The following is a 27,997-nucleotide window of genomic DNA, read 5'->3' on the forward strand; positions in this document are numbered from 1 at the left end:
AAGTTATTATCTGAAGGCATCTTTTTAGAGCTTTCACATAAGATCTGGATGAATATAAAGATTACTTTTATTAATTCAGTTAGCCAAATCATCATTGAAGGAAAGTTGAGATTTGCGACGGATTCATATCTGTCAATGTCAAACATTCATCAGCAAGGTGAGAGATAGGGGCCATGGTGCAAATGTTTGGCTAGCATGTCTTCCTTGATAAGATACACAACCACATAGCTCAGGCTATAGCAAAGATATACAAGGGAATGGGTGGCAGAAGTAAGGATCCCTGTGTCTGCTGCGGAAATACAGTGGAAACTCAAGTGAAAAAACTTGCAATCTCTGAGATGAGACAGCACAGGTATCTTGAAAACACAACTGCCAGGAGGAGATAAAGGGTTAACTCTCCCTTTGCAAGGGATTGTGAATTCTTGCCTTCTTCAATTGAAATCCTTAAAGTCAGCCTGCTTTTGCTTTACTTTTTAGCAATATAAAAGGTTGAGGTCTCCTCAGCCTACCTCAAGGTTCTTTTGTCTGCAAAGCACTCAGCAAACAAGTCCCTGTCCCAGAGATCTCAGAAGGTCTCAGTGGCAGTGCAGCCAAAGATAGCACATGCCACTGCATGCCGTGAAGCTGGCAGTGCTGCTTAACTGCATGCTTCTGCTTACATACTCATCAGTGAAGCAGTTAACACTGTGCACAAAATGATAAGCAGATGTTATCATTAAAAATAACATAAAAATAACTTTTTGTCTGAGGGCAAATACTTCCAATAACCAAGGGGGGTGGTGTTGGAATAGGCTGCATGAAGTACATTCTGCCTATTTATAGTAGCTTGTTGAAGTCGATATATTTTCCCATAGAAATTTGTCTGTTTTAAATGTATAAGTAACAGCAAGAGCAAGACAAAAGACCAGCTCAGTGCATGACCATTAAGAGCTTTTCTATTTTTCTTTAAGAATGTAAGCTTAAAACCACCTTAAAACAATGTGTAGCTTTTATCTTGAAATTGTTCTGCTTCAGTATCACTGTGTAATGACATGAGGCTTCATGTTATGACAGCCAAGTCTGGAAAGCAGGTCTTTCTTTGTGTTCTTTGGGAGGAATCACTCCCAGATTTCATGCTTACGTGATTGTTTCTGTAACTGAAAGATTTCAACACACAACATGTAAGTTTGAGAGCCATTGCTTTTTTTCTTCGTCCCTTTGGAAGACAGAAAATCTGGAGACTTGGCTAAATCAGCCTTTATGGGCTAAAAACTACAAATAAAAGACAACTTGCATGATTCTGTAAAGCATTTATACATCATAGGGATTATTTTTTCCTGTAATGCATTTGATGTTTACAGAACACATTCAATTTACTGGCTCTTGATGATAGGAGGAACTGCATAACTCACTAGTGACTTTGCTGTTTCTCAATACTTCAGTGATCCTGAGCTATTCCTGGCAGAATTTCATCCATGTTATATCACACTGTGCTGTCTCAGACTGATCGTGCAATGCTGAGATAACATTCAGCCTAAAGCAGGATGTGGTTAATCAGGCACCAGCAAAGATGTCATTTGGGGATAGATTCCTTATGAGTCCTAGATTTCTGATGAGAATTGCTTGCCAATCCCTCTAGCATGTGGCAAATCACAGGGGCAGATCACTGGTATTTTTGCTATAGACTTCTCTAGGTCTAAGGATAAGTGCTATATGAGAAAGGACCCCAACAAGAGAGGCTCAGTGCAGAGCACAGCATGCTGCAGCCTTTCGGTAGGCCACCTCTAGGAGGCTGTGCTCTGGGAGACTGCAGCAGTGTGTTTCAAGGATGTTTAAATATCCTTTGTTGTGTCTGGGAATGGATGGGACTGCACTATATTGGCACACTGATGTAGTAATAGGGTATTTAGAAAAACGAGTCAACTTTTTATGATGTGCCTTGGGACAAATGGGAAACAGGAAAAGTCTGTGGCAAATGTAACTAGAGGCTGGCCTCGATTGTGTTACTTTGACTCTGTAAACCATGAGTTTGTAACTAAATGCTGCTTTCTGAATGCTCCTTCCAGCAATAGGTCAGTTTCTCTCCTTTCTTGTTAGAATCATAGAATGGTTTGGGTTGGAAAGAGCCTTAAGATCATCTAGTTCCAACCCCCTGCCATGGTAGGGACACCCTCCACTAAACCATGTTGCCCAGGACTCCATCCAACCTGGCCTTAAACATTGCCAGGTATGAAGCATTTACAACTTACTTGGGCAACCCATTCCAGTGCCTCACCACCCTGACAGTAAAGAACTTCTTCCTTACATCTAACCTGAACTTCCCCTGTTTTAGTTTGAGTCCACTACCTCTTGTCCTATCACTACAGACCCTGATGAAGAGACTTGTTGTTATCTTATATTTTTCTTTTTTCAACAGATCGACAAGACATTTTACAATTCCATTTTAAGGAAAAAATACATCCGTTCACGCTTAATCAGAGTGAGGTATGTGAGATTATAACAAATGCATGCAGCTGAGCTAAAATGAAATGTGCCCTGCTAGAGAGCCGTTTGATCTGATTCAATAAAGTGTATTTTATGTAAGACCAGAGCATAATCCACAGTTGAGCATATTCTTATTCTTGGATCTTGATGGAGAAGATAAACTTCAGTTAGTCCAAATTATATACAAGTTTGTGTTCAGATCTTGAACAAGCTATAGCTAATAAAGCAGATATAACTTGAGCTATCTAAAAAGGAAAAGCATTTTCAAAACTATTTCCTTCACTATAATGCACATGTTATTTTACTCCTAGCATTGCTGCTGTGCTGGGCTTGCCACATAAAACCCAAGCATAGCTGTGCTTGTTGAGAAGATCCCACTAGTCGCTGTTGCCCCTTTAAGAAAGGGCACGAGTAGGTGCCTAGGGAACAGTAGCAGCACAAAAGATATGTATAACTGCTTTTTGGTAAGCTCCCTACCTTCAGATGTTTACCACTTGGGAGTTCCTGAAGCCATTGTGGTTTGTTTAGCGGTAACTGCTGGAGTTATTTTCCAAGGATTTGTTCAGTCTCCCCTGGACTCTTACAATTCATGTGTGTTAGTCCTTTAAGAAGAATTACTTGTGAAGAGCCACCTTCTCTGGATCATTCAGTGGCCCCTCGTTCTTGTGCTAGAAGAGGTGTTGAAGAGCTTACCTCTATCCCTCCTCTCCATGCAATTAGTGGTATCAGACACTCCCATCATATCCCTTTTCTCTCTTGTGCCACATGAGCTCTACTCTCTTTATTTATTTATCTTCCCCCAGTTGAAAGTCCCTGCCTGCTCAGCCATTCTTTGCAGGAACTTGTTCCTTGTCACTTTGTCACTCCGCTCTGTATCTTCCAGGTCTGCTGTCCCTGAGATGAAGGCTTCAGACCTGTGGTTGGGATTATCATTGAGCAATGGGATTTTTTTTTCTCTCTTTTAGTCTCTGTCATTTGCCAATAATACCTAATGTTTGATTTGATTTTTTTGATCACTGTTGATTGTAGAAAATTACTTTTTCATAGAACTGCCTATTGTAATACTGAGGTCTTGTTCCTGAGTGACAGTGCCCATTGCTTTGCAAGTAAAACTTGAATGTCTTAATAATCACGCACTAAAGCTGCAAGACCAATAATAGCAGCACCAAGATCTTATTCTTGTGAATGTATTTCTCTTTGTTCTTCTGTGGTTTGTGACATCGTGCCTTGTTCTCTCCCTTAGCTTAATCGCCGGTTACACACAAGTCATTATTTGAATGTAGCTTTAGGAAACTTTTCTTTATACTGGCCAGAGTTCTGTAAGCGCATACAAGGTGATTTAATTATCTCAGAGGAAAATCTGTAGGGAGAAGTAGTATTTTTTCACTACTCCTTGTTCCCAAGGACAGTCTGAGCTGTGACGTTTGCTGTGATGGATGCAAGACTTGTATGCACCAAAGCTTGTTTGCTTTTCTTAATATGCAATCTTTATGCCTTGCTCAGACTGCAAGTTCTTTTAAGCAGGGTCACAGCTATGAGTTTGTATGGAAAGTAGTACCGTGCATATTTTTTAGCTCAGTATAAGCAATGCATTAATAATAATGCCCACTGAGAAAGATAAAACAAATCTTGACAAGGTGCATTTGGCTCTGGACCTTTGCTATACAGTGAGTGATTCAAGGCAGGCTGTACTTACCTGAGGGTTTCAAGAGGTGTGGTGTGCTTGCAAGAGTTGATATGGTAATTCCAGTGTGGCACAGCACAGGAAGGGGGGGGGGGGGAGGGGCAAGGGAACACCTCAGAAATGGAGAGCAACACCCACAGTAGGATCAGATAATATCTGGAAAATAAATGGAGTGGCAGTCACGCTGAAGTTGGCACAAAGGGAAAACACAGCCTGTTGGAAAGTTCACGTAGAGCTACTCAGTCTCAATTATGAGATCCTTGAGGCAAGGAACATGTCCCACTCAGCTACTGAACACTTAGCATGCGTTGGTGTGCTCGTGGCCTTTTATTTGCCCTTCACTGGCAATATCAGGAACGTCTTTTTCATTTTTGTGCATGTTCCTTTTGAAGATTGTGGCCTGAGTGTGCGACTTCTGTATAAGCTACTTGCATTGTATTTTTAATTTTCTTATGTTTCCCTTATATACAACTTATCAAGATAGTGAGGTATAACTGGAAGATCTTATCCTTTTTCTGTCCTATCTGAATGATGCTTCAGACAGAGCAACCCGCTTTTAGTTTGCCTCCTATACAAAGTAACTGATTCCACCTGTTGTGTCATTGCTTCTTGGCTCAGGTAGAAGAAAGCACAGGAGAGAAGGCTCTCGGTACACACTCTTATCTTCCCTCTGTAATGACCAAGGATAAGCCATCTACAAGAACACAGCAAGATTTACTACACCAGATTAGACCCTTTGTAGTCTGGCATTCAGTCTCTTGCAGTATCTGATGCTTTAAGGAAAAATAAATACTACTGCCAGGTGAATGCAGTCCATTAGAAGATTTTCTTTTTCTTCCTTTTCTTTCATCTGATCTTACATGGGAACTGTGGAACTGTGTATCCATCTCTTGGACTGTGATAAGCAGTCCAAGTGAGCTGCTGAGTTTCATTATTGTTGTATAATGTGAGGTTATTAGTCATATTCTCCCAAGTGGTTGCAGTGGTAGGATTGGGTTGCGTGGTGTTTCCCCTTTTGCTCAAATACCTTTTTGGTGATGATTGGGAATGTTTCTCCTGTGTATGTACAGGGCCCTGGAAAGGTCTGCATAGATACCATTAACCGTCTACTTGTTGTTTCTGAAGTGCTGTTTATCTAGTTTTTAATTGCAATCAAATCAGTTCATTCTCTCCTGCATCCTCTCCCAAGCACATAGTCGGTGACTGCTTTTTAGACTCCATTATAACATTGGTCTGTCCATTTGCCCACAGAAGGTATCTGGCCATCTTCTATCCTAAGACACATTTGACCGTTCAGCATTTGCTCAGATTCCTTTTGTCAATTCTTTCTCCCAAAAAATGTACAAAAATGTATCTAACCCTTTATGTTACATTGCCATTCCCAGGAGAGCTAAGATAAAAACTAAGAAATGCAGAAATGGGCTGAGGGTAACCAGACTGTTTTGTTGGTTTGTAGCCCAGATGCTGATGGTGTCATGGCAGAGGCTTTGCTCACATTCTGGTTCTCATCCACGGATTCTAGAGAAGCACTGAGAGAAAAAGTTGAGAGGATCTTACGGAGGGGTCTGAAAAAATACACAGGTCCTCTGCGGATAAATGTCAGATCTTCTACCATCTCAAGTAAGTATGTTGCATCTCTCTTAAAGGTAGTTCTTGCCCTGTCCTGATCGATATGACTCGATTTTCCCCTTCTGATGGGGGCTGTTACTGAGTCTGAATGACAATCTTTTCCTGAATGACAGTGGCAATATATAAACCCCACCTAAGTATTTCAATTATGTCTTAAATATAGATAAACAGGAGCAGCTGCTTTGTGGCCTCACAGTACAGTCTTAGCCTCCCTCCAAATTGCAATATAAACCTGATGCTACTATCAGGGCAAAGAGTAGGAGCCTCACCATGGTGCTTCAGTACACAGCAACATAAACATGCTCCCTAGGTCTTTGTTTCTCTGAGGAGCTTGAAAGTGCAAAAACTATGCTTGGATGCCAGTGGGGAAACAGACAATGCACTGAGAAAATAATATTTGGTGGGAAGATCAAAATCATTGTAAATTCCCCAGGGAAAGGGAATGAAAGGGAAAATCTTATTACCTGTGTGACTTCTCAGCTGGAGATATAACCCATTCTTTGGAAAGCAGACCTGCATCTGCAGCCTATGAAAATCAACAGCACTACCTTTTTGATTTAGTAAAATACTGAGCACTGAAAGGCCGCTTTCCCTCCTTTTCTACACTTCTGGTTTGTTAGAGAATTTTTATGCAAGCTTAAACGCTCGTCTCTGATTTGGCTTCAATTATATATAGTCCATATGTTTTTCTGGGTGTCAGACTTTTCAAGAGTGAGTCACTAGTTGAAAGGAAGGAACAGATACTCGCTCGATTTGTTTTTGCAGACCTTATGCCTAGTCCTAAGCACAAGGGTGACAATGCAGCACATAGGTGGGTACTTAAACAAGCAGAGATCTTATAGAAGCCAGAGGGCTGTGTGAAAGAACAAGAAGCCTGGGCCAGGTTCCGTGCTGGATGGATGCAGGTTTCCTCTCACTCAGAGATGATCAGGAGCAACCACTTGTTCTCTCTGTTAGTGCTTGAACTGGGCACATGGCATTGCAGTAATGCAGTGGAACTCAGATATAAGCTGTCACACACCCGTTGTTTCCTGATGGGTCAACCAGTCTTCCCCATTGGAATGCCTCAGGATGATCGGTGATATCCCTTTGGGCAAAGAATCACCATTTCTTTGCAGTGTTGTTTTATGTCAGTAGTTCCAGTTCAAACAAACAGGTTTGGGTTTTTTTTTTTGAGGGATTTTTATTTGTTTGGGGTTTTTGTTTGTTTGTTTGTTTGTTTTAAAGGCAGTCCGGTCATGATTTAGTAAATGTTGATGCTTCAGAAAGGATAAAATTGGAAGGAGTAAAAAAAACTCTTGTTAGAAAAGGACTGTGATCTTCTCATTGAGCTGCCTGCTTAGCTGCTCTTATTTGAGTGGGAAGTGACTCAAAACTCTGTTTTAGTTGACCTTGAACTGCACCAGGGCTGTTGCAGTAATGCACTAGTTGCTAGTTAGAAAAATTAGCTGACATAATTGAATCACAATGTTTTCATTAAATATTTGGTCTCAGTAGAAGATGGCATCTCTGTCTTACTTTGATAAACTTGTCTGATAAACTTGGTGTTGCTTTTCTTGGCTCTCCCAGCCTAACCATAAAACACTGACTACACAGGTCTACTACTCACTACAGGGCTAGCATTGTGCAATGGATACACGTGACAAGAAGGAACATAAACAATACCTTGACATTTCTAGGAGACAACAACAAAAGATTCCTTTTGAATATTTCTTTGCTAATGGGATTTCAGCAGTGCTATGAGGCTTAGGTAAGCTCCTGTTGGCGCTGCTGTTTTAGAAAACCAGGTTGACTCAAGTGAAGGGCATGGAAGAGAGCACTCCAGTGCTTTTAGAAGAGATGCAGGTCTCAATTCATAAAGCTCATCTTCTTCCTCACACCTGGGAGAAGTGACAATTTTCAACAGATCCTGAAAGTTCAGGTAAGGATTTAGGTTTTGCATTTCCCACTTCTCTCTCCCCTTCTGAAATGTCCTGTCCAACATTAGTATTTAAACCAAGGAAAGCTAAGAAGGCCTAGATTTTTCCATGCTCTGCAACAGGTTTCTACATCTTGTTTCATTGTGGTTTTGATAGTTCTTTCAACTGGAATCCTTATTTATCTTGAGGTAATCTCAGAATATTTCCATAATGGCCTGTAAAAAATAATTAACATTTTCATTGTAACCACCTTATCAAAAAGTTCTAATTTAGGGGCCATGATACAGCTTAGTTTAGCTAAACATAGCTAACTAGTTGAACAAATCCAGGTCAGGAACTTATTTACATTTATTAGGAGGGTCTGATAAGGAGAAGCTCCCTAAGTCTTCCTCCTGGATCTAATCACCTTGTTGCTCAACACTGTGTCTCAACTTGCACTTCAGTCAAAAGTGTTTGCTTTGACAATCAGCTCCAACAAACTCCTGCAAATTGGGTGTAACACTGGGGATCTTCAGCTGCAGTTCAGGGCAGTAGTACAAAACCAGGTAGTCTGCCAGATCAGGGGTACAACTTGCTTTGCCGCTTCATTCCTGAGGATTGGGAATAAAGAGGGGATAAAATCTAGACTGACAACATTTTATTAGTTGTTTTGATTTGTCTTTTCAAAAAGAGAGAAAAGCTTGGTCGTATAGATGTGAAGTGAAAAAATAGTAAGTGTGCAGAATTAAACCAGAATAATAGTCTCTGATTTGTATTGTCACAAAAAAAGTAGATGTTCTTTATATAGGGCTGCAAAAATATATTTGTATTGGTGTGTGTTCAGATGTGTTATTACTGAAGTCCCTGTTTTCTGTAGGTAGACTTCATAGTTCCCTGGTCAAGGACAGTGGGATCTCCAGGCCTCCACTATAGCTTTGATAGAAAATAGGAGGTGATCTCTGCACTTGTGTATAAACCCCATTGGAAGCCCAAATATTTTCAGTGCAGAATCAAGCAAACCAAGTGCTATCTTTTCTGAACAGCAGTGCAAGGGCCAGCAAAATGAGGTTATCAAACACGAGTCACTTAGAAACACCCACGTTGGGACTTGCTCTTCCACTGGCACTGAAAGAAGGTCTTGCAGTTTGTCCTCTGCATAGCTCTGGCACCAAAGAGACCTCCCACAAGGCTGATTTCTTTTTTACCCAGGGGTTTCCTGGTTAGGAGGAGAGTCACCTCACAGCCTGGATCCCTATTATGCAAAGCCTAGAGCGGCTTGCCAGACTATTTCCTTTTGCCAGCTAGGTTGGAAGTCTCCCCAGATGTTATTGGGAATGTACTTCTGATATCAGAAAGAGACTGCTTCCGAGATCACTGGCACTGTTCAAAGCAAGCGGGATGTATTCCCACCTGTTGCACAGCTGAGGCTTTTGACTATAAACAATGAGTCATGAATTGGTTTTGATCAACAAGTCAACTGCTACTATTTCTATTTATCTGTAATCTGGGGCTTGCTAAAGCTTCTTGCAAAGTACAGAACCTAGGAGACAGATTCTTCTTTATTGAGTATTCTGTGGGAAACATGCCAATGAGTGTCTGTCCTGGATGACTGAGGAATGTTTCATTTCAAACAATGTATGTAGCAGTCTGGTTTTTTGTACTTTACCAGCCACAACAACAGCTTGGTGGAATGAAGCAGGACATGCACCTGTGCATTGGGAAATACAGTGGAGATCTGACATTTCTCCACTTCAATGCCATTAGTTTTGCACAAGGTGGTACTTTTTATGTTTGCAACAGTCTAGAGAGGCTGATTGAAATGTATTTTTAAATTAATATTTTTCAAGCACATGCTTCTGATGAAGGAATTAAGCAGGAAATCATCCTGGTCTGACTAATATGACCCAGATATGTTGATTTAATTGATTTCCTCCATTAATCAATTCTTGATTTTCCCTTCCTCTGCCTTGCCTGCAGAGCTTGCAAGTGATTTAGGCTGCCCCTACTGTAGTGAGACCTTTGATTAGAGCTGGGGCATGGGTGTAGGTCACGAAGAAAGATAATGCTAAAAACTGTATTAGCTTGGATACACGCTACAGACCTGGTTCAGGGTCATAAAGATCCCTCCTTGGGCTGCAGGATGCCCAGGGGGAGGAGTTGTAAGTATGCTGTTAGGTGTGGACCTCTGTCCTCATGGACAGCAATAAGATGTAGTTGACGGCAGAGGGAGTTGTGGATGCAAGGACAAGTCCAGCAGTGGACATAAGTAGGGAGGGAAGGACTGGGTGACAGGGACAATTAGAGGTACAAGGTCTTTGTCTTGTCTCTACCACGTTACTCTGTTGTTGGAGGAATGAGAATTGCATCACCTGTATCTAAGCCATGTTTTGCTACTTCTACAAGGGTGCATAACTCTAGGAAGGCAATTCCTGTTGAGAGAGTGGCAAGAGTATTGGAAGGTTAGTGGAGAGACATTTTAGGCTGTAGTCCTGGTTTTGGCTGGGGTAGACTAAATCTTCCTAGTAGTGCAGTGCTATATTTTGGCTGTAGTTTGAGAACAATGTTGATAACACACGGATTTTTAGTTGGTGCTGAGTAGTGCGTAAAGTCAAGGACTTTCCAGCTTCCCATGACCTGCCAGTAAGCAGGTGCACAAGAAGCCAGGACACCTGCCCTGAACAAGCCGAAGAGATATTCCATACCATGCTCACTGCATAAGCTCGGGGAGGAGGGCTTGACAGGAGCCACTGATTGGTGCTCAGGGATGGGATGGGCATTGGTAAGTGGGTGGTGAACAATTGTATCATGTACACTTATGTTTCTTGGGGGTTATTTCCCTCTCTCTTTTTGTTGTCTCTCTTTTAATTACTATTATTATTATATTTTATTTCAAATATCAAACACTGCCTCAACCCATAGATTTTACTTCCTTTTCTCCAGTTCTCCCCATCCCACCAGGGGTGGAAGAGGGTGAGCAAGTGGCTGCGTGGTACTCAGTTACCTGCTGGGGTTAAACTATGTGACAGTCACATGCACTATGTAACCACACAAAAGCGTGACTTTCCTGCTGAGCCCAGAGCTCATGTTTTCCCATCTTTCAAAAAACTCCTGCATTTCCTTTTGGGTACAATTTTTGGAACATGACTGAATCTGCTGGTCACTGCTCTTATTCCCTATTTATCCCCAAACCTTGGGCCTTCATGGTCTTTAATATAATTTAAATGTATTAGACTAGAGCTATTATCCCCACCTCTGCCTGCACTGCAGGACAGATGCACTCTGTGACATTCCTCTCAGTTGTCTCAGTTGGGGACCTACTGAAACTTACCAGCGATCCTTTTTTTACCTGCATGCACTGTTGTTGGCCTAGCTAACAGTCAACCAGGTGAGCCCCCTGTTTCTGATGCAGCTGAGATCTTTGTAATTCTCTCTCTTATCAAGGAAGTTGTTACTAAAATGTGACAAAGAACAGTGGGGAAAATGCTTCCTCTGCTCCCTGGTGCATTTCATAATGCTGTGCTTTAAATAATGCATGTACAAAAATGTGGTGTTAGTACTGAAGCACGCACTTTTTCTTACTTTTTTTCTTTACAACCCTTTTCTCCCTTCATACCCCATTTTAGATAATCTCTACCTTGCCTTCTCTGTGCAAAAAAACAACTTACACATGCAAAATGTGGGAACTTGATAATAGAGATAGAACATGCAGTTTGCCTTTGAAGCTAGCAGTTATAATATGACACATAGAAAATCACAGCTGGAAACCTTTAAAGAAAATCAAGTTTCTTGTGGGAATCAGCATCTGTGTGAAAATTATGTAATTGGGTAAAGCTGTATCAGGTTTTTAAAACTGATTTCTCATCTTTCATTTTGGAGCCATCTCTAGACCTTTCCACACTGAAAATGCATACTATCCCCTAATAATGCATTTTCTTGCCTTGCTAGAACTACATCGGTATAATGTCTGGTCCATTTATGCCACTGAGTTCTGCCTGTTATTTTCCTTTTAATATAAACACTGGTCTCTGTGAGTAAAATGAAATGAGGCAGTGGACACAAGATTAATCCTTCTGATACAGTGACATTGATACTACAGATGTGGCAAAGTGAGCAAAGTGTTTTTCTGTAGGAATCTCTGAATCCCTCCGAAAGAAGTGGTCACGCTGCAGTTAACTGGGAAATGCAAATATTTAGATGGTCAGCAAATAGATTAATGGGCTTTGGGCACTTAACTCCCTTAAAATCCTGACCTTAACTTGCTACTGCATACAAACAGTTCCCAAAATAAAGATGCTTTCTTGCTCTTGCTTACTCCCCTTTTCTTTCTCTTTGCTAAAACACATACGTTGAAGAGTAAAATAAAAGTTATTTACTGACATGTTATTAATCTTAAATAGGAACTGCAAGTCACTATTCTCATTAGTTGGAAACTAAGCCCAATAATTTAAGTGGTTTTAAGGCTATTCTGTTTACTAAATATGAAAAATAACTGTATTAACAGAATTGTCCAGTTGGAGAAGAGAGCCCTCTTCCGAAAGATGAAATCCCTAAGTCACATTTCAGTAGATTGCTGTGATTTTAATTTAAACATTAGTTTTCTCTTTTAAGTTAGGCAAGCTTCAATTTAATAGCAAGTTCCATTCTACAGATAGGCAGTGCATGTTCAAGTTGAACTTGTTCTTGTTTACAGTGGAAGCTTGAACACTGTTTTCCTAAATGCAGCACAACTGTATTTGCAGTTGTATGTGGCTGGGACAAGATATGACACTTTAATTGTTAATAATTGATGCTTTTTCTTGGTAGTGCGTACAACTAGGGCAACTACTAGATGAGCAGGGCAGCGAAATTGTCTCTCGTGCCTTACAAGTGATTGCTTCAAGGCAGGGCTTGCAACATGTTGGCTGGCATTTCTGTTAGCAGCTATGCTGTTGACCAGGCCAAAATGTCAAGCTAGTAACAAACGAAGGCAAGCCAGTGAGCAACCTGATCTTCAGCAGTATTGTATAACCCAAAGGACTCCTGCTTTTCATGGGATCTCCTTCTGTGACAAAGTGATAGGCTTGGTTGATGAGGGAATACTCATTGTTCATTACTTGAATCCTGTGTTCAGTTCTGGGCCCCTCACTACAAGAGAGACATTGAGGTGCTGGAGCGGGTCCAGAGAAGGGCAGTGGAGCTGCTGAAGGCTCTGAAGCACAAGTGTGATGAGGAATGGCTGAGGAAACTGGGGGTGTTCGGTCTGGAGAAGGCTCAGGGGGGGTCATATCGCTCCCTACAACTACCTGAAAGGAGGTTGTAGTGAGGTAGAGGTCTGTTTTCCAAGTAACAAGTGACAGGACAAGAGGAAACAGCCTCAAGATGTGCCAAGACAGGTTTAGACTGGATATTAGGAACAATTTCTTTACCAAAAGGGTGGTCAGGTATTGGCTGCCCAGGGAAGTGGTGCAGTCACCACTGGAGGTGTTCAAAAACCGCGTAGATGAAGCCCTCAGTGACATTGTTCAGTGGTGGTCTTGGCAGTCCTGGGGTAACGGCGGGACTTGATGACCTTAAAGGTCTTTTCCAACGTAGCTGATTCTATGATTCTATGGGATGTACTGTGGGCTCTGCTCACCCAAAATAGTGTCAGTTAGTTCATGTTTCCAAACACATACGTGTGCTCTGGGTTTGGGATCTTGGTTTTGAGTCCTGGGTATTATGCCCATAATTTCACTTGTCCTGATCTGCATGGTGGGTTTCTGGGCCTGTTACCAAACAGGCCTGCTTTCACTTCTTAACAACTCCCTTTACTTTGTGGTTCTCTACATTGCTGTGGTGTTGTCTTTGCTACTTGTGTTCCAGCTCCCGGTGTGGGATACATGGTCAGGGCAGGTCTTTAAAATAAAGTGGTGCCCCTACTATGATGAATACAGCATTGAATTTATTGACAGGTGTCACTGCCCTTTTTCCTTCAGCAGTAGGTAGGTGGGAGAGTACATTGGCTGCATAGTTATGATATATCATAAAATATGCTAAAAATCCAAAGCCCTGCAGGCATGCTATGTAAAACTTGCAGTATGTGTGTGTAAGACTTGTTTCTCCAATTCTAAGTCAGTGCAGCTGGAAGCAATGGGTAAAATATTGCCTACGTGAGGTTTGTACTTCTTCCTAGGTGCCTCATAAAAAGGCAAATAGAGATACAGACAGGTGCCTTGCCGACCAGCTGCGTGACTCACAGCAAACTCAGTGCAGTGAGAGCATGCCAACTGAATTGCTTCCGGCACTGCACTTGAACAAGCTGGTTGCTCCTTTTGTCTTCTCGATGAGCTTTGCAACATAATGTAAGTGCTAATAATTGACTGCAGGCTTTATAATTAGGCATTATGAGGTAAATGACTCTCCACCCAGAGAGGAGCTAAAAACCATTATTATCGATATTGCACTTGAAGGCAAAAGGTGCTCTTTCATTGTTGGTTTCTTACCAGTTCCCAGCTATAAAATACTAGAGTGACTCAAATTAGGAGCTAGTTCTGAAGGTCGTATGAATTTCTAGGAAAACACTGGATGCTCATCACCAGAAATAAGCAGGGCCAGTTTTTTCACAGCACTTCTTGCCATTATAAACATACAGGTGAAGAGGACAAATCCTTAGCACAGCTCAGCACTCATTTTTTTCCGCTCACTATGTAACTTACTAAACAGTAATATTTACGCCACCGCCGAATCCCTCTGCTGGCCTAGCTTTTACCATCTTGTATTAGGTCATTTTGAGGTAAGGGAACTTGGCAACAACCAACCATATTATCCATGGAAATTCCAGCATACAAACGACATTCCTGAAATGCAAAAGCATCGGTACTTGAAGGTTTTCCTTCTTTTATAGGAATTGAGGAAGTAAAGTGAGCATTTTTACTGGAAAGGGGACCTTGCAAGTTCTTGCCTGCCCACCAGAAAAACTTACTTATCTTTGTTATGTATGTGAAAAGTTCCTGTTTATAGTGAATAAGACTTGCTATATAAATGTCCAATTATAACTCATCTCCTATTCTTACAAAATAAAGCAGCAGATGCATGCATGTATGGCATTCCTGGCCCTGCCTTTGCTCTGTAACATTCCCTGCAGTCAAGCTGTACATGCACCTGAGTTCTGTTTGTTTCCTTCTTCTATCCTAATCTGCTTAATGTCACATTAAGGAATGAATGAGTACACCTCTAGTAATGGTGGACTGCAAACATGCAGTTCACCCTGCATACCAGGAAGAGCGTCAAGCCCACAAGAAAAACACAAGTGTTATGAGCACAACAGGCGACAAGTATGAGCCAGAGCCCTTTGCATTCAAAAGAGACTCCTCCTGGCTTGGTGTGGTTTTGGATCAAAACCAGAATATTATTCTGTGTAGCTGCAAAGAGAACAGGGAAATGAAGTGAGTGGATAAGGACAGGAATCTGCCAAGAAAGGTTATCCAGCTGCAAAATGTGACGATGTGAATGCTGTTCAAGAATCACTGTGTAATTTAAAACTGTGGTTTTATTTTTTACTTGTTTTGACTGCTGGCAACTAAAATGGTAGCTATAGTAAAAGAGTATTCTGGAAGAAGGGGACATTTGAGCCAATACTTGTTACTGTCAGCATGATCATACTGTGTGGTCCATAAACATACAACATGCATATTAAAAGAGGGAATATATTGCTACAAGCTGCTGTGCTATGCTATTAACTATTTATTTTAGTATTAACAGTGCACCAGACACGCTGCTGCTCAATAAGCTAGGAGAAAGGAGAGTGAGCTATTGTAAACTGGCATTGCCACAGTAAAATCAGTGCTTTCTGATCTGGAAGAGGGCACAAAGTGAGTACCTGATTCCTTCTGCCCTCACTCTGATATGACATATGGCCAACTGATTTTCTACAAAAGAGGAACTTCAAAACTTTCCACTGTAAAAACTTCCCCCCAGCAAAATTGTAGATCTTGAGTAAAACAGGACTTGTTTTGTCTGTACTACCCTCCAGGAACATCAGGGCCGAGCAGGACGGGGGGAGACCCTGTGCCTGTTCCTCAGAGGATGTTGGCTGGCTGGAGAACAGCAAACAGCACTGCAGAGAGGAGTGCAACAGCCAGTGCAAGAATGTGACCACTTGAGAGCTACACTGGTTTCTCTAGCAGTCTCCCTCAGCTGCACACCCTGTGTTGCCCTGCACTCACATAGCTAGCTGTTGGGGGGATGACCATGCAGATGGGAAACCTTGTCTGTGCTGTCCTGGCCTTACCCTGATTGTTTGTTTGTTTCAGATATGGAGACAAAAAGAGCAGAAGCCCTCTTCAATGACAGTAAGTGAGGGCTTTTTAAGCCTGGGAAATCTCTGATTGTTTTAATTAGCATTAATAGTTTCTGAGCACTTTTCATGGCCCTGAAAAGCCTTTTCTTATCCTTCTGTCTAAGGAATGCGACCTTGTACTTCACACGGATAAGCCATGTGTTTAGGAATACTGCTCAGTCACGAGGAGGCCTTTTTCTTTTAGTGTTTTCTGGGATGCCTAGGATGACTGGCTTGAAAACTGGTGATGGGGTAAAAAGTCTTCACCCACTGCTCAGTTCCCTGGTCATTCTTTTGGTAGTGAGATGTTCCTTCTGCTAAAAATATCAGCAATTCTGTGAGAAAAGAGCAAGTGCTGAGGGCTCTATAGAAATCCCCAGTGTTGGGCAGAGAGGAGGCATGCGGGTCCTGCTGGTGACTATGGCACGCTTCTGTCTCCAGCAGTGCTGGTATGTTAGGCGGAGGGCGCATCTTAAATGTAAACCCAGTCATCTAGGAAAGAACTAACTTAGCCAGTGAGGGCTGAGCACTGTAATGTTCAGGACATTTGTTTATTTACTAGCCTGATCCTGTTGCTGTTGGAACCAGTGAAAGCTTTTACGCTGTGTCTGATTAACTGTGTATTTGGACATGAATACAAAGCCATGTTTCTGCATGAAAGCTAAGGCACTGCAGATGACTCCTAGGTATATGTAATAAAACTGAGTAAGCAAGGAGAACTTGCAACAAATAAAGGAATTTAATTGCTTGGGCTAGATGACTGCTTAATGTCATGCACAACAGATAGCTAAAGGGTGTACTATAATGCGCTAAAGGCAGGAGAGTCCTTATCACAGATTTGAGTGCATTTTATATTTGAGCAGATTGCAGTGAGAAGCAATCTCTATTATAAGCTGATTAAAGCATGTGCTTAAATAGAACACTTCATCAAGTCTAATCCTGCCTACACAGGCTTGTCTTCTGTCTCCCTTACGTAAAATATTAGAACTGCATCTTGGAGCAGAGACTGAAGAATCTATTTCATATACGCTTGTCTTGGATACTGTAGCATAACCATTTGTGTCCGCCTTACTACCTGTTATTTTCCTATACATAAATTAAGTGATGAGATTTACACCTGCACATGCACCAGCATGTTGTTCAATTGATACTTTAAGGATAGCAGCAGACCTCTAATGCAGCCTGCAAGTGAGAAGTGCCCCAAAAGTGGTAAGATTGGGCTCAGGCAGGAGATTTTTGAGTAATGTCCTTCTCTGAGCTCTCAGAAATTGGGAATATGTCATTTACTTAAGGAAATGTAAAGAAGTTACATTAGAAAGTGATTATAATGAAAATGTTTTGGATTTTGAAATGGCTAGTAGCACAAAATTGTTCCATACAGACATAAAAGGCAATATGACTGGTCTCAAGGTAATGCTGTAGCGGTTAGATTGAGGTAGTTTGGTTTAGAGATATTTTCAGGCTTTCAGAGAAGGAAGTTCGCTTGTTTGAAGATACAGTTGTTATAAAAAGCCATCTTTGTTTACAAATTGGGTTTCTTTTGACTCTGAGAGGTTTGATTATTTCCTTGGCAGCAGGCTGTCAAGTAATGGAAGATTAAATAACATCACTTGGTGCTGGTTTTACGTGCTGGTGTTCTGGGATACTGGTGAAACTGTGAGTTTTTCCCCGTGTTTTGAACATTGACTGTTCAGATGGTTATCAGGATTATGCAGTTTTAGGACCAGTGATTGAGGATTAAAAATAGCTTTCTGCAGGGAAACATGCTAGTTAAGACAGTCTTGCGAGTTATGATATATTCTTCAGTTTTCCTTTCACATGTAAGTTTTGCACAAGTAGATACAAATTTCACCGATTTCCTTCACTGTGGTTTTATGTCTCAGAACAGGGCAGACTCTACACTGAGCACATGAACTTCTCCATGTTACATGACTTTTTTTTTTTTTCTCCAAAATCTATGAACAGTTTTCAATCTGCTGTGTTATTGCTGCTTCATTTGACTATGAGGTACTGTTAACATAACCTTGCGCAGATCCTAGCAGGAAGGGGCTGTGTGTGGCTCCAGTGTTTCACTTCTGAGGAGTTTAAGGGCCCTGGGGCTGACAGCTCTTCAGAGGTGTACTACTGATTTCTGCTTTGTCCCACTCTGGGTCACTGTCTGCAGGAAACAGGCAGTGCAATGGTTTGGATTGTGTTGTCACTATGCAAATAATTCTTAGCCCTGTCTCTTTTTTAATGAATTGGTCCTCTCTGTCAACTTTGTTAATGTCTAGCTGAAATTGGGGCCTGGATGAAAACTAGTGGGTCTTGGTCCAGGTAAGAGGGATTTGATGCTGTTTTGATGGGAGAAGACAGCTGAAGGAGCTCTATCCATTGAGGAATTTTCTCAAAGCTATGGGGGAGCTTCAGCTGCTTCTGAATATCCTGAGTTTAGCGGCTGAAACCATGCATATTTTAATTTCTGTCTGGGTTTGGAGGATAATGCTTTTTGACATGGATGCACACTGTGCTGGAAGTATCCATGCCTTTGTCTTCTCTGGCTTGGATTAATGTCATGCTCTTTGCCTGAAGTGCCTTTCCAGGTCTGCTTGCAGACTGCCATTTGTGCAATGCACAGTTGCTTGTTTCCAGGTGACATCTTGCTGACGTAATCTGCATGCATGTGTGGCAAAAACCCATGGCTTGGATCATTCCTGTCTTAGATTTTGCCCTGTTCATGTTTTATCCTAATGACAAATTACCTGGGACATTAATGACAAATTACCTGGGACATTAATGACAAATCCCCTGTGTTTGGGAATTGTCCTGGGTGTGTGGTGATGGTTTTGATTTCTGATTTGGGCTGCTTATGTAGTTAAGCCTGAATGCTTGACCATCATGGCTCTCTACAAGTCAGATGTTCATTCAGGCTTCTAACAGAATGGGTTGTGCATGAGGATCTCTGATTTGGGGGACTGGTGAAAGGTATGTTTTCTTGTTGATGTTAATAGTGTTAGAGAACCGAAGTGATGTGTTACTCTACCTTTTTTTTCACAGCCGTTGGCAGGCATATTACTCAACAGAAGAATAGCTGATACACTCTTTCTCCTTTTGACAGTCTGCGGGTTACGACAGAATAGGTCAGTCAAGTCAATGGCAAAATCATCATCACTGCGAATAGTCGGTGGACTGTCTTCTGCAGAGACTGGGGACTGGCCGTGGCAAGCTAGCTTGCAGTACAATAATATCCATCGCTGTGGTGCAACACTCATCAGCAATACCTGGCTTGTATCTGCAGCTCACTGCTTCAGAGAGTAAGTTCCCATCTTAGAGAGAATCTGCAGCAGAATGCGCCCCATTCTATGCCTATCAAGTTATGTGGCTTTCCAGATTTGCACTACTTCCCTAACTCTTTTCCAGGGAAATAATTTTTTGCCTTAGAGGAGAAAAGTCAGGGTTAAGCAGACACATCACTTGACTATTTCAATGAGAAATTAAAGACTAGGCAGAACTCACAATTGTGAGTGGAAATCAGTAGTCATTTGGCATATTGAGCAAAAAAGTGCAGAGACAGTAATGTGACTGAAATGGCAGAGTATTTATTTCCTGTTGCACTGAATGTGGCACTCCTTCATGTTGAAGTTAGGTGGCTGCCACTGCAGGCTGCTACTACAAGTTATAATCTCACATTCCTACCCCTCTATTCAGCCATGCACTCCCAACTCCTTTTTGTTTCAAGCATGGCAGTTGTGAAGCTGCAGGGCATGTAACATGGAACGGATTATTAACATTCAAAAGATGCAATGGAGATGAAGAGTTTTCTGGCAGAAGAGCTTTTTGATTTGATTACACTCTGCAGCCACACAATGGCTGGATCAGGGACAAGGAGCAAGGGAGGAGTATGAGACCATGGCTGAGGAGGGAATGCAGATTGCCCTCTTCTAGCAGCAGCACAACATCATGTGAGACACTGATGTAAAGTGATGAAAGCCTTAAGAATCTACTAGGGACAAGGCTTAAAGGAACTTTACAGTAAAGGTGTTAAGTTTAAAGTCCTGGACAACTTTATTTACAGCTAAATAACAACACTCTTACCTTTTTCAGCATGGGTCACCCTCAAGAGTGGACTGCTACTTTTGGAGCTCTTTTGAAGCCACCAAGCATGAAACGCTCAATCAAGACTATTATAATTCATGAAATGTACCAGTACCCAGAACATGATTATGACATTGCACTTGTGCAGCTCTCGAAACGAGTTGAGTTTACAAGTAGCGTACACCGTGTCTGTCTACCTGAGCCATCTCAGACTTTTCTGTACAATACTTACGCTGTCATCACAGGCTGGGGAGCACTTACCAATGACGGTGAGTCTGCCAGGCAACCTGTATGTTGCATAAACAGTAGCTCTGTTGTGCTACTGAATTGATACCTCTTCTGCAGGTATATGTTGTATGGCAATAAGCCTAATGCTTTAAGCAATAGGCTTGTTTAGTTGTAAGCAGCAGATTCTTGTTATAAAATTACACTGGACAAAGAGCTACTGTCCACTCAAGCAGAAAACTCTCTTTTTCCAGCCTTTCCATTTCACATTGTAAATTCTTAAGACATGTAATCTAGCAATGCATGTGTTTATATAGCACCTAAAAAAAAATATTCTCCCAGCCCTAGCCAGAAGCTACAGATAACTCTGAGCTTTCAGGTAAATCAGCAGAGTGAGCTGCAGTGACTGACGCAAGCTCAGACACTTACCAGGCCATGCTAAGATTTAGCAATGGAACCAAAGATATCTTCATTTTGTATCATCTGCTCAAATTGCTAGGTAATTTGTGTTCCATAGTATTATATGGAATAAGGCACTATGTGCCATGCAATTGTTACTTCTGTCTTAATGGTACAGTTTTTAAGACTATGAGTATGTACATTTTCCTTAAGGGCCTAACCTAGACAGATCAACAAGCAAAACCTCTACATCATACCAAGTCAAGCTGATCATCCATAAGAGAACATTAAATGCTCTTCCTGTATCTATCTCAACTACTGCAAGATAATTCTGTTAACAAATATCCAAACTGTATTATTCCTTAGGTCCAGCTCCAAATGCTCTTCAGGAAGCAACAGTGAAACTTATTGACCCAAAGACTTGCAACAGAAAAGAAGTGTACGATGGGGACATAACACCTAGGATGCTGTGTGCTGGATACTTGGAAGGAGGGGTAGATGCTTGTCAGGTAACTGTAGCTGAAAATTAGAAAGGAAAACTATTTTAATACTAATTTTGGTATCTGGTTGACCAAATCTTAACTGACAATGAATTAGTCCTTTATGTAAGCTCCATTCAAACAGGAATTAAGTTGTAAAATGAAATAGCATTTATTGCACATGATTTAGCACATAAAACCTATACAAAGAGAGCTAAATTATGATAATATTCACCATTTAAACCTTTCATAGCATGAAATTAAATCTTATTCTGTAACTCAAAAAAGCTGCTACCAGCCCATTTGCTTCTCCTGATTTCTTGTGTGTGAAAACAAACAATACGGTTGCAAAGGGATATGGCAAGAAATTGACAGAGATGCTAAATGCTGAAATAGTAAATATAAGCTAAAAATTAAATGTCTCAAGTAATTAAGACAAACACCTATGCAGTTAGGAAGGAAGAAGCTTAAGAATGTAGCAGTTAAGTAGCCAGCAAGAATGCACTATCGCTCGTTGAAATTAAATTCTGGACTGGATCATCCCGATGCAGATGTGTTATATGGTCTTTGGTAACAGACTTGGATCAGAGGAAGGAAAACTGTCTGAAACAAAGATAACTGTAAGGAAGCTACGTGTAAATAGAATGGTAGAGATACATGTGTGGTGCAGGTCTACAAATGCTGCAAGTAAATGTTTGTTTGAACAAAAGTATTTTCATAATGGAAACTTTTAAAAACCATGATTTCTATTTATGTTATTTACAAAGAATGTACTGCCAAGTGCTGGTTCAAAACAGACTCTTTCCAGAATCACAGTCCTACAGATTTGTGTCCAAAGTAAAACCCCTTGAAGAATAAGTCCAGGAGGCTCAGTTCTCCTGCTCCTGGCTGGCGCAGCATTTAGGAGACCTGCACAGAAGGGTGCATTTTGCTGGAAGATGGGGAATTTGGTCTGTTGGGTGAGGATTGCCTTTCAGTTTGTAAGGTTTCCAGTTTAAATATTATTACCATGTCATGCTATTAACAGTATCTGAATTGACCCTTTGAAAGTAGCTATTATCTTCAGGAGATATTGTCTAATTAGAAGACCAAGTTCTTGATGAAATCTGTTTTGAAATGTTATTATTGCAAGTGACTATTTGTTGTAAGAATAGTGGTTATTGGGGGGGGGAAGTTCCTCTTTACTTAGATTGTTGTGCATATTTGTGCTTCCCTCCTTTGTCTGAGGAGGAAGTCAAGGCAGGTGGGAAGCGGTGTTTCACAAAACAGAAGAGAAGCTTTTTTCCTTTTTACTGTAAAACTATGGAGGCAAGTCAGGAGGTTCCATGGCAAACAGGAAAAAACCACTGACTTCTGACTCAAGTTTCAAGAACAACCTGCATTCTGCAGGAATGGCAGCTCTTGAAATACTGCTTGTTTTCTTGCTTTCTTCTCTTCTTGGGCACACCCTCCCGTGCATGGAGGGAATTGTATTTTTCCTTCTGATCAATTATATATCTTTTCTCCCCTCCTCTTTCTTTAGGGTGACTCTGGGGGACCACTGGTTACTCCAGACTCTAGGCTGATGTGGTACCTCGTGGGAATAGTGAGCTGGGGAGACGAATGTGCCAAACCAAATAAACCTGGAGTTTACACACGAGTGACTTATTTCCGTGAGTGGATTACCTTGAAAACTGGCATCTAATTCCAAAATCAAAAATGGATTTAACTACATGGACTACATGTAACTCATATTTGTCTGTAATTCTAAAAGGTTATTTTTTCGGTATATATATTCCTATGTAGTTTTGGTTAAAGCAAACTTCACTCACAGCAAGCACTATCTTTGCTGTCAGAGATCCTAACCCCTTGTGAATTTATACTGAACATATCAGATAGCATGCCTCATCTTTGAGCCTTAAAATATTCTCACCTATCAGAAATTACAACCTGATGTCATTAAAATAACATTTAAAAGCTACTAGTTTTACCTGTGTTATAAATACAAGCATTTTCCAGGAAAAAAAAAGAGAATTTTTAATCCAGCCATGGCCAAGGTCTGAAGCTCAACCTTCTTCCTCCAGTGAAGCAGATTCTGGCACAGCTGTGTTTCTAGAAAAAGTGAATCCCTGATTATTAATATTGTTAGAGATTATCATCTGCACAGACTGCAGCCAAGACCCTGCATGTTCACCCTGCTCGATGTTCTTGATCACTAATGGTGGATCAGTCAGGATCGAGGGTAGGTCCTAGCTAAGGAAAAGGAGGATTTCTGTGCCTGCAGTAAGTTGGAAGTGATAAGAGTAAAGCTTGGTGTTCTTCTTTTGAAGCACACTTTTAATGGGAATTTTTTTCTGGATTCTGTGAGGTTCAAAGTACTTGAAAGTGCTGTTGTGGAAGTGCTTTATCACAATGCTGTACTGCTACCTCTATACCAGATGGCTTATAGATCTACTCTGTTCAACTCACAGTATGCTTAAGATACAGAAAGACAAGCTCCACCCAGATTTCTTTGTAACGAGTGTGTCCTCATGAACAACCTCCCTGGAAGAAAACCCAGCATTTAAATTTGTGCTAAAGGAAAAATAAGTATTTACCACCAGTGAAGTGGAAACAACTTTTTTCATTCAAGAAATAGCGTGCTTTTTCACGGCATGCCAGCCAGCGGAAACCATCTCACTGCAACGAAAGCAGTTAGTGACACTGTCGTGCTTCACTGATGGATTCATTTCTTCATGAATTAATATGATTGTGTCTTATGAGGCTGAAGAGTAATTTTATATTAAATAACAGTCCCAATAAGAACTTCAGAGTAAACGTGATCCTTATATACCAATTAAGCACTTTTCCTACCTCTGTTCATGACATGGATTGCTGGTGGAGGGGGTTCCAGTGGCATGACTATTATTGTCCCCTAAAGCCCAGGCTTTCAATATGAGGATCCAAAATGTCACTCCAGTACTATCTCCTGCAGTCTTTGAATGCCAATCAGAATGTTTAGGCTGTGAACGCAGGACTCACAAGAGTCTGTAGTAGACATGAAAAAAGCTGCAAGCCCCACAGCTGAACCTGCTACAGTTGAAAATTGCTCTGAAGCATCCTGCCTCCCCTTCTACTCAGGACTGGGTCTGTCCTCAGCCTTCCTACTGTGCAAGTTCTCCAACGATCAGCACCCCTGGGAATGAGATGCTCAGCATTTCTTCTGAATTACAAGTCTATGTATGGATGGAAAAGACATTGATTAAACCTTGGTGGTGGAGGAGGGGGCTGTCTTGTTATTAGGCTCCTTCCTGTCTACGTACCTTTTGAATTTCTGTAAAAGACAAGATGCCTTATCTCAGAAAAAAAAAAAATTGAAGGTTTTGATTTTGAAATAGTAGTATCTTTATTCTCATTTTCAGTGTCCATTGCAAAATTAAAAGGATCTTGGGACAGTCAGGAGGATAGTTACATGCAGCAAATCTGTTTCCTTAATTTATTAATGAAGTTTGTAATTTATGCACTTTTGAGTTGCTGCTATTTTTCAATTAAGAATTTACTCTGGGCCAGGTTCAGTTAAAAATAGAAACCTCACAGGGTTTTGGATTAGGTCACTTGGAAACACTTTTCTTCTAGTGCCTAGGTCCTCTTTTTTACGAAAGCATCCTTTGGAGAAAAAAAGTACGTCTAGTTTTTTTGTGCCTCTTATTGCTTTGAAGGTGAAAATCATGACAACTGTCCTTCCTTACAATCAGCTGATGAATTGCAATCTAAAGTTTCACTTTCATAGACAGCTAAGGCTTTGTTTTGCACTTAAATCTATCTTTTTGCCTAGCGAATGGAGGGGCAACAGCAAGGATGTGAGGCCCAGATTAGATACAACCCCTATAAACTGGTTCCTACCTCACACTGCAAGTGAAATGTGTATATAGAATACCTTTAAAATGAGAAAGGCAGCCTTTATTTCATGTTTTTTCATGAGAGGCCAAACAGCCAAGAGGTGCTTAGGAGAATGTCTACCTTACTCAGGGAGTCCTGAGCCAGCCAGATGCACTTTTCACAGATTTTTTAGCACACTGTCTGGCCTGGGTTTGTCTTACACTCCATGTCAGTGTTTTATTTATGAAGACTCTGTTTTCTGCCCTAGAATAAAACAAACAGAATATTGTGTGGTTAAAGAAAACATTTATAAAAACATTTTATTATCATTGATGTTAAGATTTAGCAAGGATTTAAATGATTAAAGGTTATTATGTTTCATAGCATTAAATGTATTTAAAAACAATTCCTCCTTTTTTGTCCTTTTTTTGCTTAATAATAATGGAGCTAAAAGTTGTATATGATGCAAAATGGACTAATCTTCCTTATTTTGATATAAGACTATTCTAAATCTGCAGCTCTCTCTGTTCATTCCCCATCCTAGGAACTGTTTGTCTTTAACAGTGGTTGGAGCTTTACAGATGTTTCAGCAAAGAAAAGGTGGTACTTGTGCTCTTGTAAAATTTAACTTCAGTTAAGCTAGTGCTATCCAAATTTGAGAATGGATCTGAAGCTTCATTCAAGAACCCACCACCTTACTTCTAGCCTTGAAAAATTTATCCTTGTAAAGAGGCATTCCTGGAAATTGGCTGTAGGGAGGTCTATGCAGCCGATATACCAATTCTCCTGAGATTTCCCAAGCAGATTTAAAGCATCAAGAAATGTATTCCAAATTTCTGGTTATTCAAATTGGTTGTTTGAAGACTACCCATGCTAATTTTCAGCCTGGAGCACAAGTAGGAAAGAAATAAGAGACTAATTGTGAGGAGGTCTGGTTGAGTGGCATCAATCCGTCACCAGGATTCCTTATGTAAGTAAAGCTTGTGGAAACTCCAATCCCATATCTGCTGTTCTTGTTAACAAATTAGAAGTGCTAAGAGCCACAAGCTCTTACAACCAATTGCCAAAAGCAATGAATATTTATCTAGCACGTAGCAGCCTGCATTACAGGTGCACACACATGGAAAAGCTTGCTCTTGCTTTTGGAAATTCATTCACGCACATGTCAGCACAGAATCAGCTTAGGTAATTGGTGCCCTTGTTCATCTGGATCAGGATTTTAGCAACATTGTTAACATGGTTTCTAGGAAGGTGTCACTTGCTAGAGCAGCCTTAAGTGACAAGATCCTTTGGCCCACCCCATTGGGAAGCTGGAGTCCTTTTAGACATGACAGCAAAGCACTCCTACACAATGTTGTGCCAAAAAGAGGTAAAAAAGAAGGTAACAAAGTCAGACCTTCAATCCTCTGAGAGCTGATGGCAAACCACAGCCTATGGCAAGATGTTGGGAAACCCACTGAATGATACTGATGTGGATTTATGGTCAACTCTGCACTGGCCTGTGTGCTAAACGGAATTGTGTTTGCCTTAGTACTTCCAAATAACACATTTTTAGGGAGAAAATGACAGACATTTTTGTCTGCTAATTTACTTATTAACCAAATGGATCATGGACGCAGACGCCCCCCAGATCTCCACTTTGACGTCCCCATTAAGAATGTGAAATTATGTCTGGAAATCAGGAAATTAAAAGACTTACTTTAACAAAAACCAACAACCAAACAAACGAATTGCAAGTGGCTGGGATTTTCCCCTTCAGATGGAAATGAGATTTACCGCTATATCAGCATCATATATATATCATATATATATGTATGTATATACATATATATTTATTTTGGTATATATATCATATATACCAAAATATACATTGGAAATACTGGACCTAAAGATGTCTGTAATACCTGTACGCGGAAGAAATCTACAGCAGTGCACATAAACTGAAGATACTGAGATTTTGGGCACAAATAGGCTTGAGTCCAGAGGTAGTGGTGTTCTGACCATAGCCAGGTACCGCTCATTGCTTCAGGAAGCCAATAAACTGACTTTGAAGCACTGCTCCATACGTTTTGCCAATCTAATGAGGTACAAATATGGATTTGAGATTTCCCTTAAAATTTATTTATTTAACCAAATTTGCTAAGATTTTACAGTTATATGTATTTTTCAAAGAGAAGGCTAAGGGGAAGAGAAAAGTTAAATGGCTTTACTATTTCAGATTTTGCAGTCTTGCAAAATAAGAGAAAAACCTGTATATTTTTGGTTTGGTGCCATCGATCTAGAGGGCTCCTGAGTACACCTGCTAATTGGTGTATTTGGGAACCACTTGCTTTGGCTTCTGGGGTAAAGAGAATCTGTTCATTTTTATTTGGCAATTTATCTTAAAATGCCCATGTTCACAGTTTCATTGATGGTCTTTGCTTAATTACCACTGAACTGTTAGGTGAGAATTAACTAGATGTTGTTGTTTCTCCATGTAGGCAGAAGGCTTGTCAGCATTCATTATTACTATGCAAAACCTGCTTCATGTGAGATGACTGCATATCAAAGTGAATGGTATCTTAAAAAATGCAATGATCAGGACAGAGAGATGGTAGGTAGCAGACTTTTTTTTTTTTTATTTTCACAACATATTTGATTGAGAAGCTCTTAAGAACTGTTAGTTTAACCTGAAAAATAATAAAAAGAGGTTCATTTTTAAGGCAAGATACCACAAAATTAAATGTAAAAATAGCTGATAGAACTTAATTAGCAAAGTAGCAAAATGAAGCTGACAAACTATTTCACTTCCCCCCATCCTTTACAGCTGAGACTCTTGTTAATTTTGTTCCTTGGGTACACGCATTGCTTTTTGAAATTACTTTGTTGAAATAATGGAAGTAATTTTATTGATTATGTGAGAAAGTTACAGAGCAAATACCAGCCTTAAATATTCCTTTACTGGTTAGGGCTGCGTTTGCCATCCTGAAGAGCCGAACCGCTTTCTCTGTTTATCCTCTCTTTCAATCCAGTA

The 27,997-nt window shown here is 40.7% G+C and overlaps 1 protein-coding gene and 1 long non-coding RNA gene across 2 annotated transcripts in view; one reads left to right on the forward strand and one right to left on the reverse strand.

Moving 5' to 3' along the window:
• LOC134164641 (transmembrane protease serine 11E-like) overlaps positions 1 to 22,899 on the forward strand; it is a 41,905-nt gene extending 19,006 nt beyond the window's left edge. The window contains exons 4-10 of the mRNA XM_062620643.1: positions 2,396 to 2,463; positions 5,604 to 5,767; positions 15,945 to 15,983; positions 19,068 to 19,263; positions 20,054 to 20,313; positions 21,035 to 21,177; positions 22,670 to 22,899. Of these exons, the coding sequence (XP_062476627.1) occupies positions 2,396 to 2,463; positions 5,604 to 5,767; positions 15,945 to 15,983; positions 19,068 to 19,263; positions 20,054 to 20,313; positions 21,035 to 21,177; positions 22,670 to 22,831 (1,032 nt within the window). The 3' untranslated portion in view covers positions 22,832 to 22,899. The remainder of the gene's footprint in view (positions 1 to 2,395; positions 2,464 to 5,603; positions 5,768 to 15,944; positions 15,984 to 19,067; positions 19,264 to 20,053; positions 20,314 to 21,034; positions 21,178 to 22,669) is intronic.
• On the reverse strand, positions 20,354 to 27,962 carry LOC134164642 (uncharacterized). The gene is made up of 3 exons (XR_009965197.1): positions 27,905 to 27,962; positions 25,043 to 25,248; positions 20,354 to 21,187 (listed from the first exon to the last, which is right to left on the reverse strand). It is a non-coding gene; the product is annotated as an uncharacterized LOC134164642 (long non-coding RNA).
• Positions 27,963 to 27,997: the final 35 nt, after the last annotated feature.

This window comes from Pezoporus occidentalis, unplaced genomic scaffold (genome assembly GCF_034315485.1).
Source record: "Pezoporus occidentalis ecotype Australia unplaced genomic scaffold, CSIRO_AGI_Poc_V1 ctg222, whole genome shotgun sequence".
Lineage (NCBI taxonomy): Eukaryota > Metazoa > Chordata > Aves > Psittaciformes > Psittacidae > Pezoporus > Pezoporus occidentalis.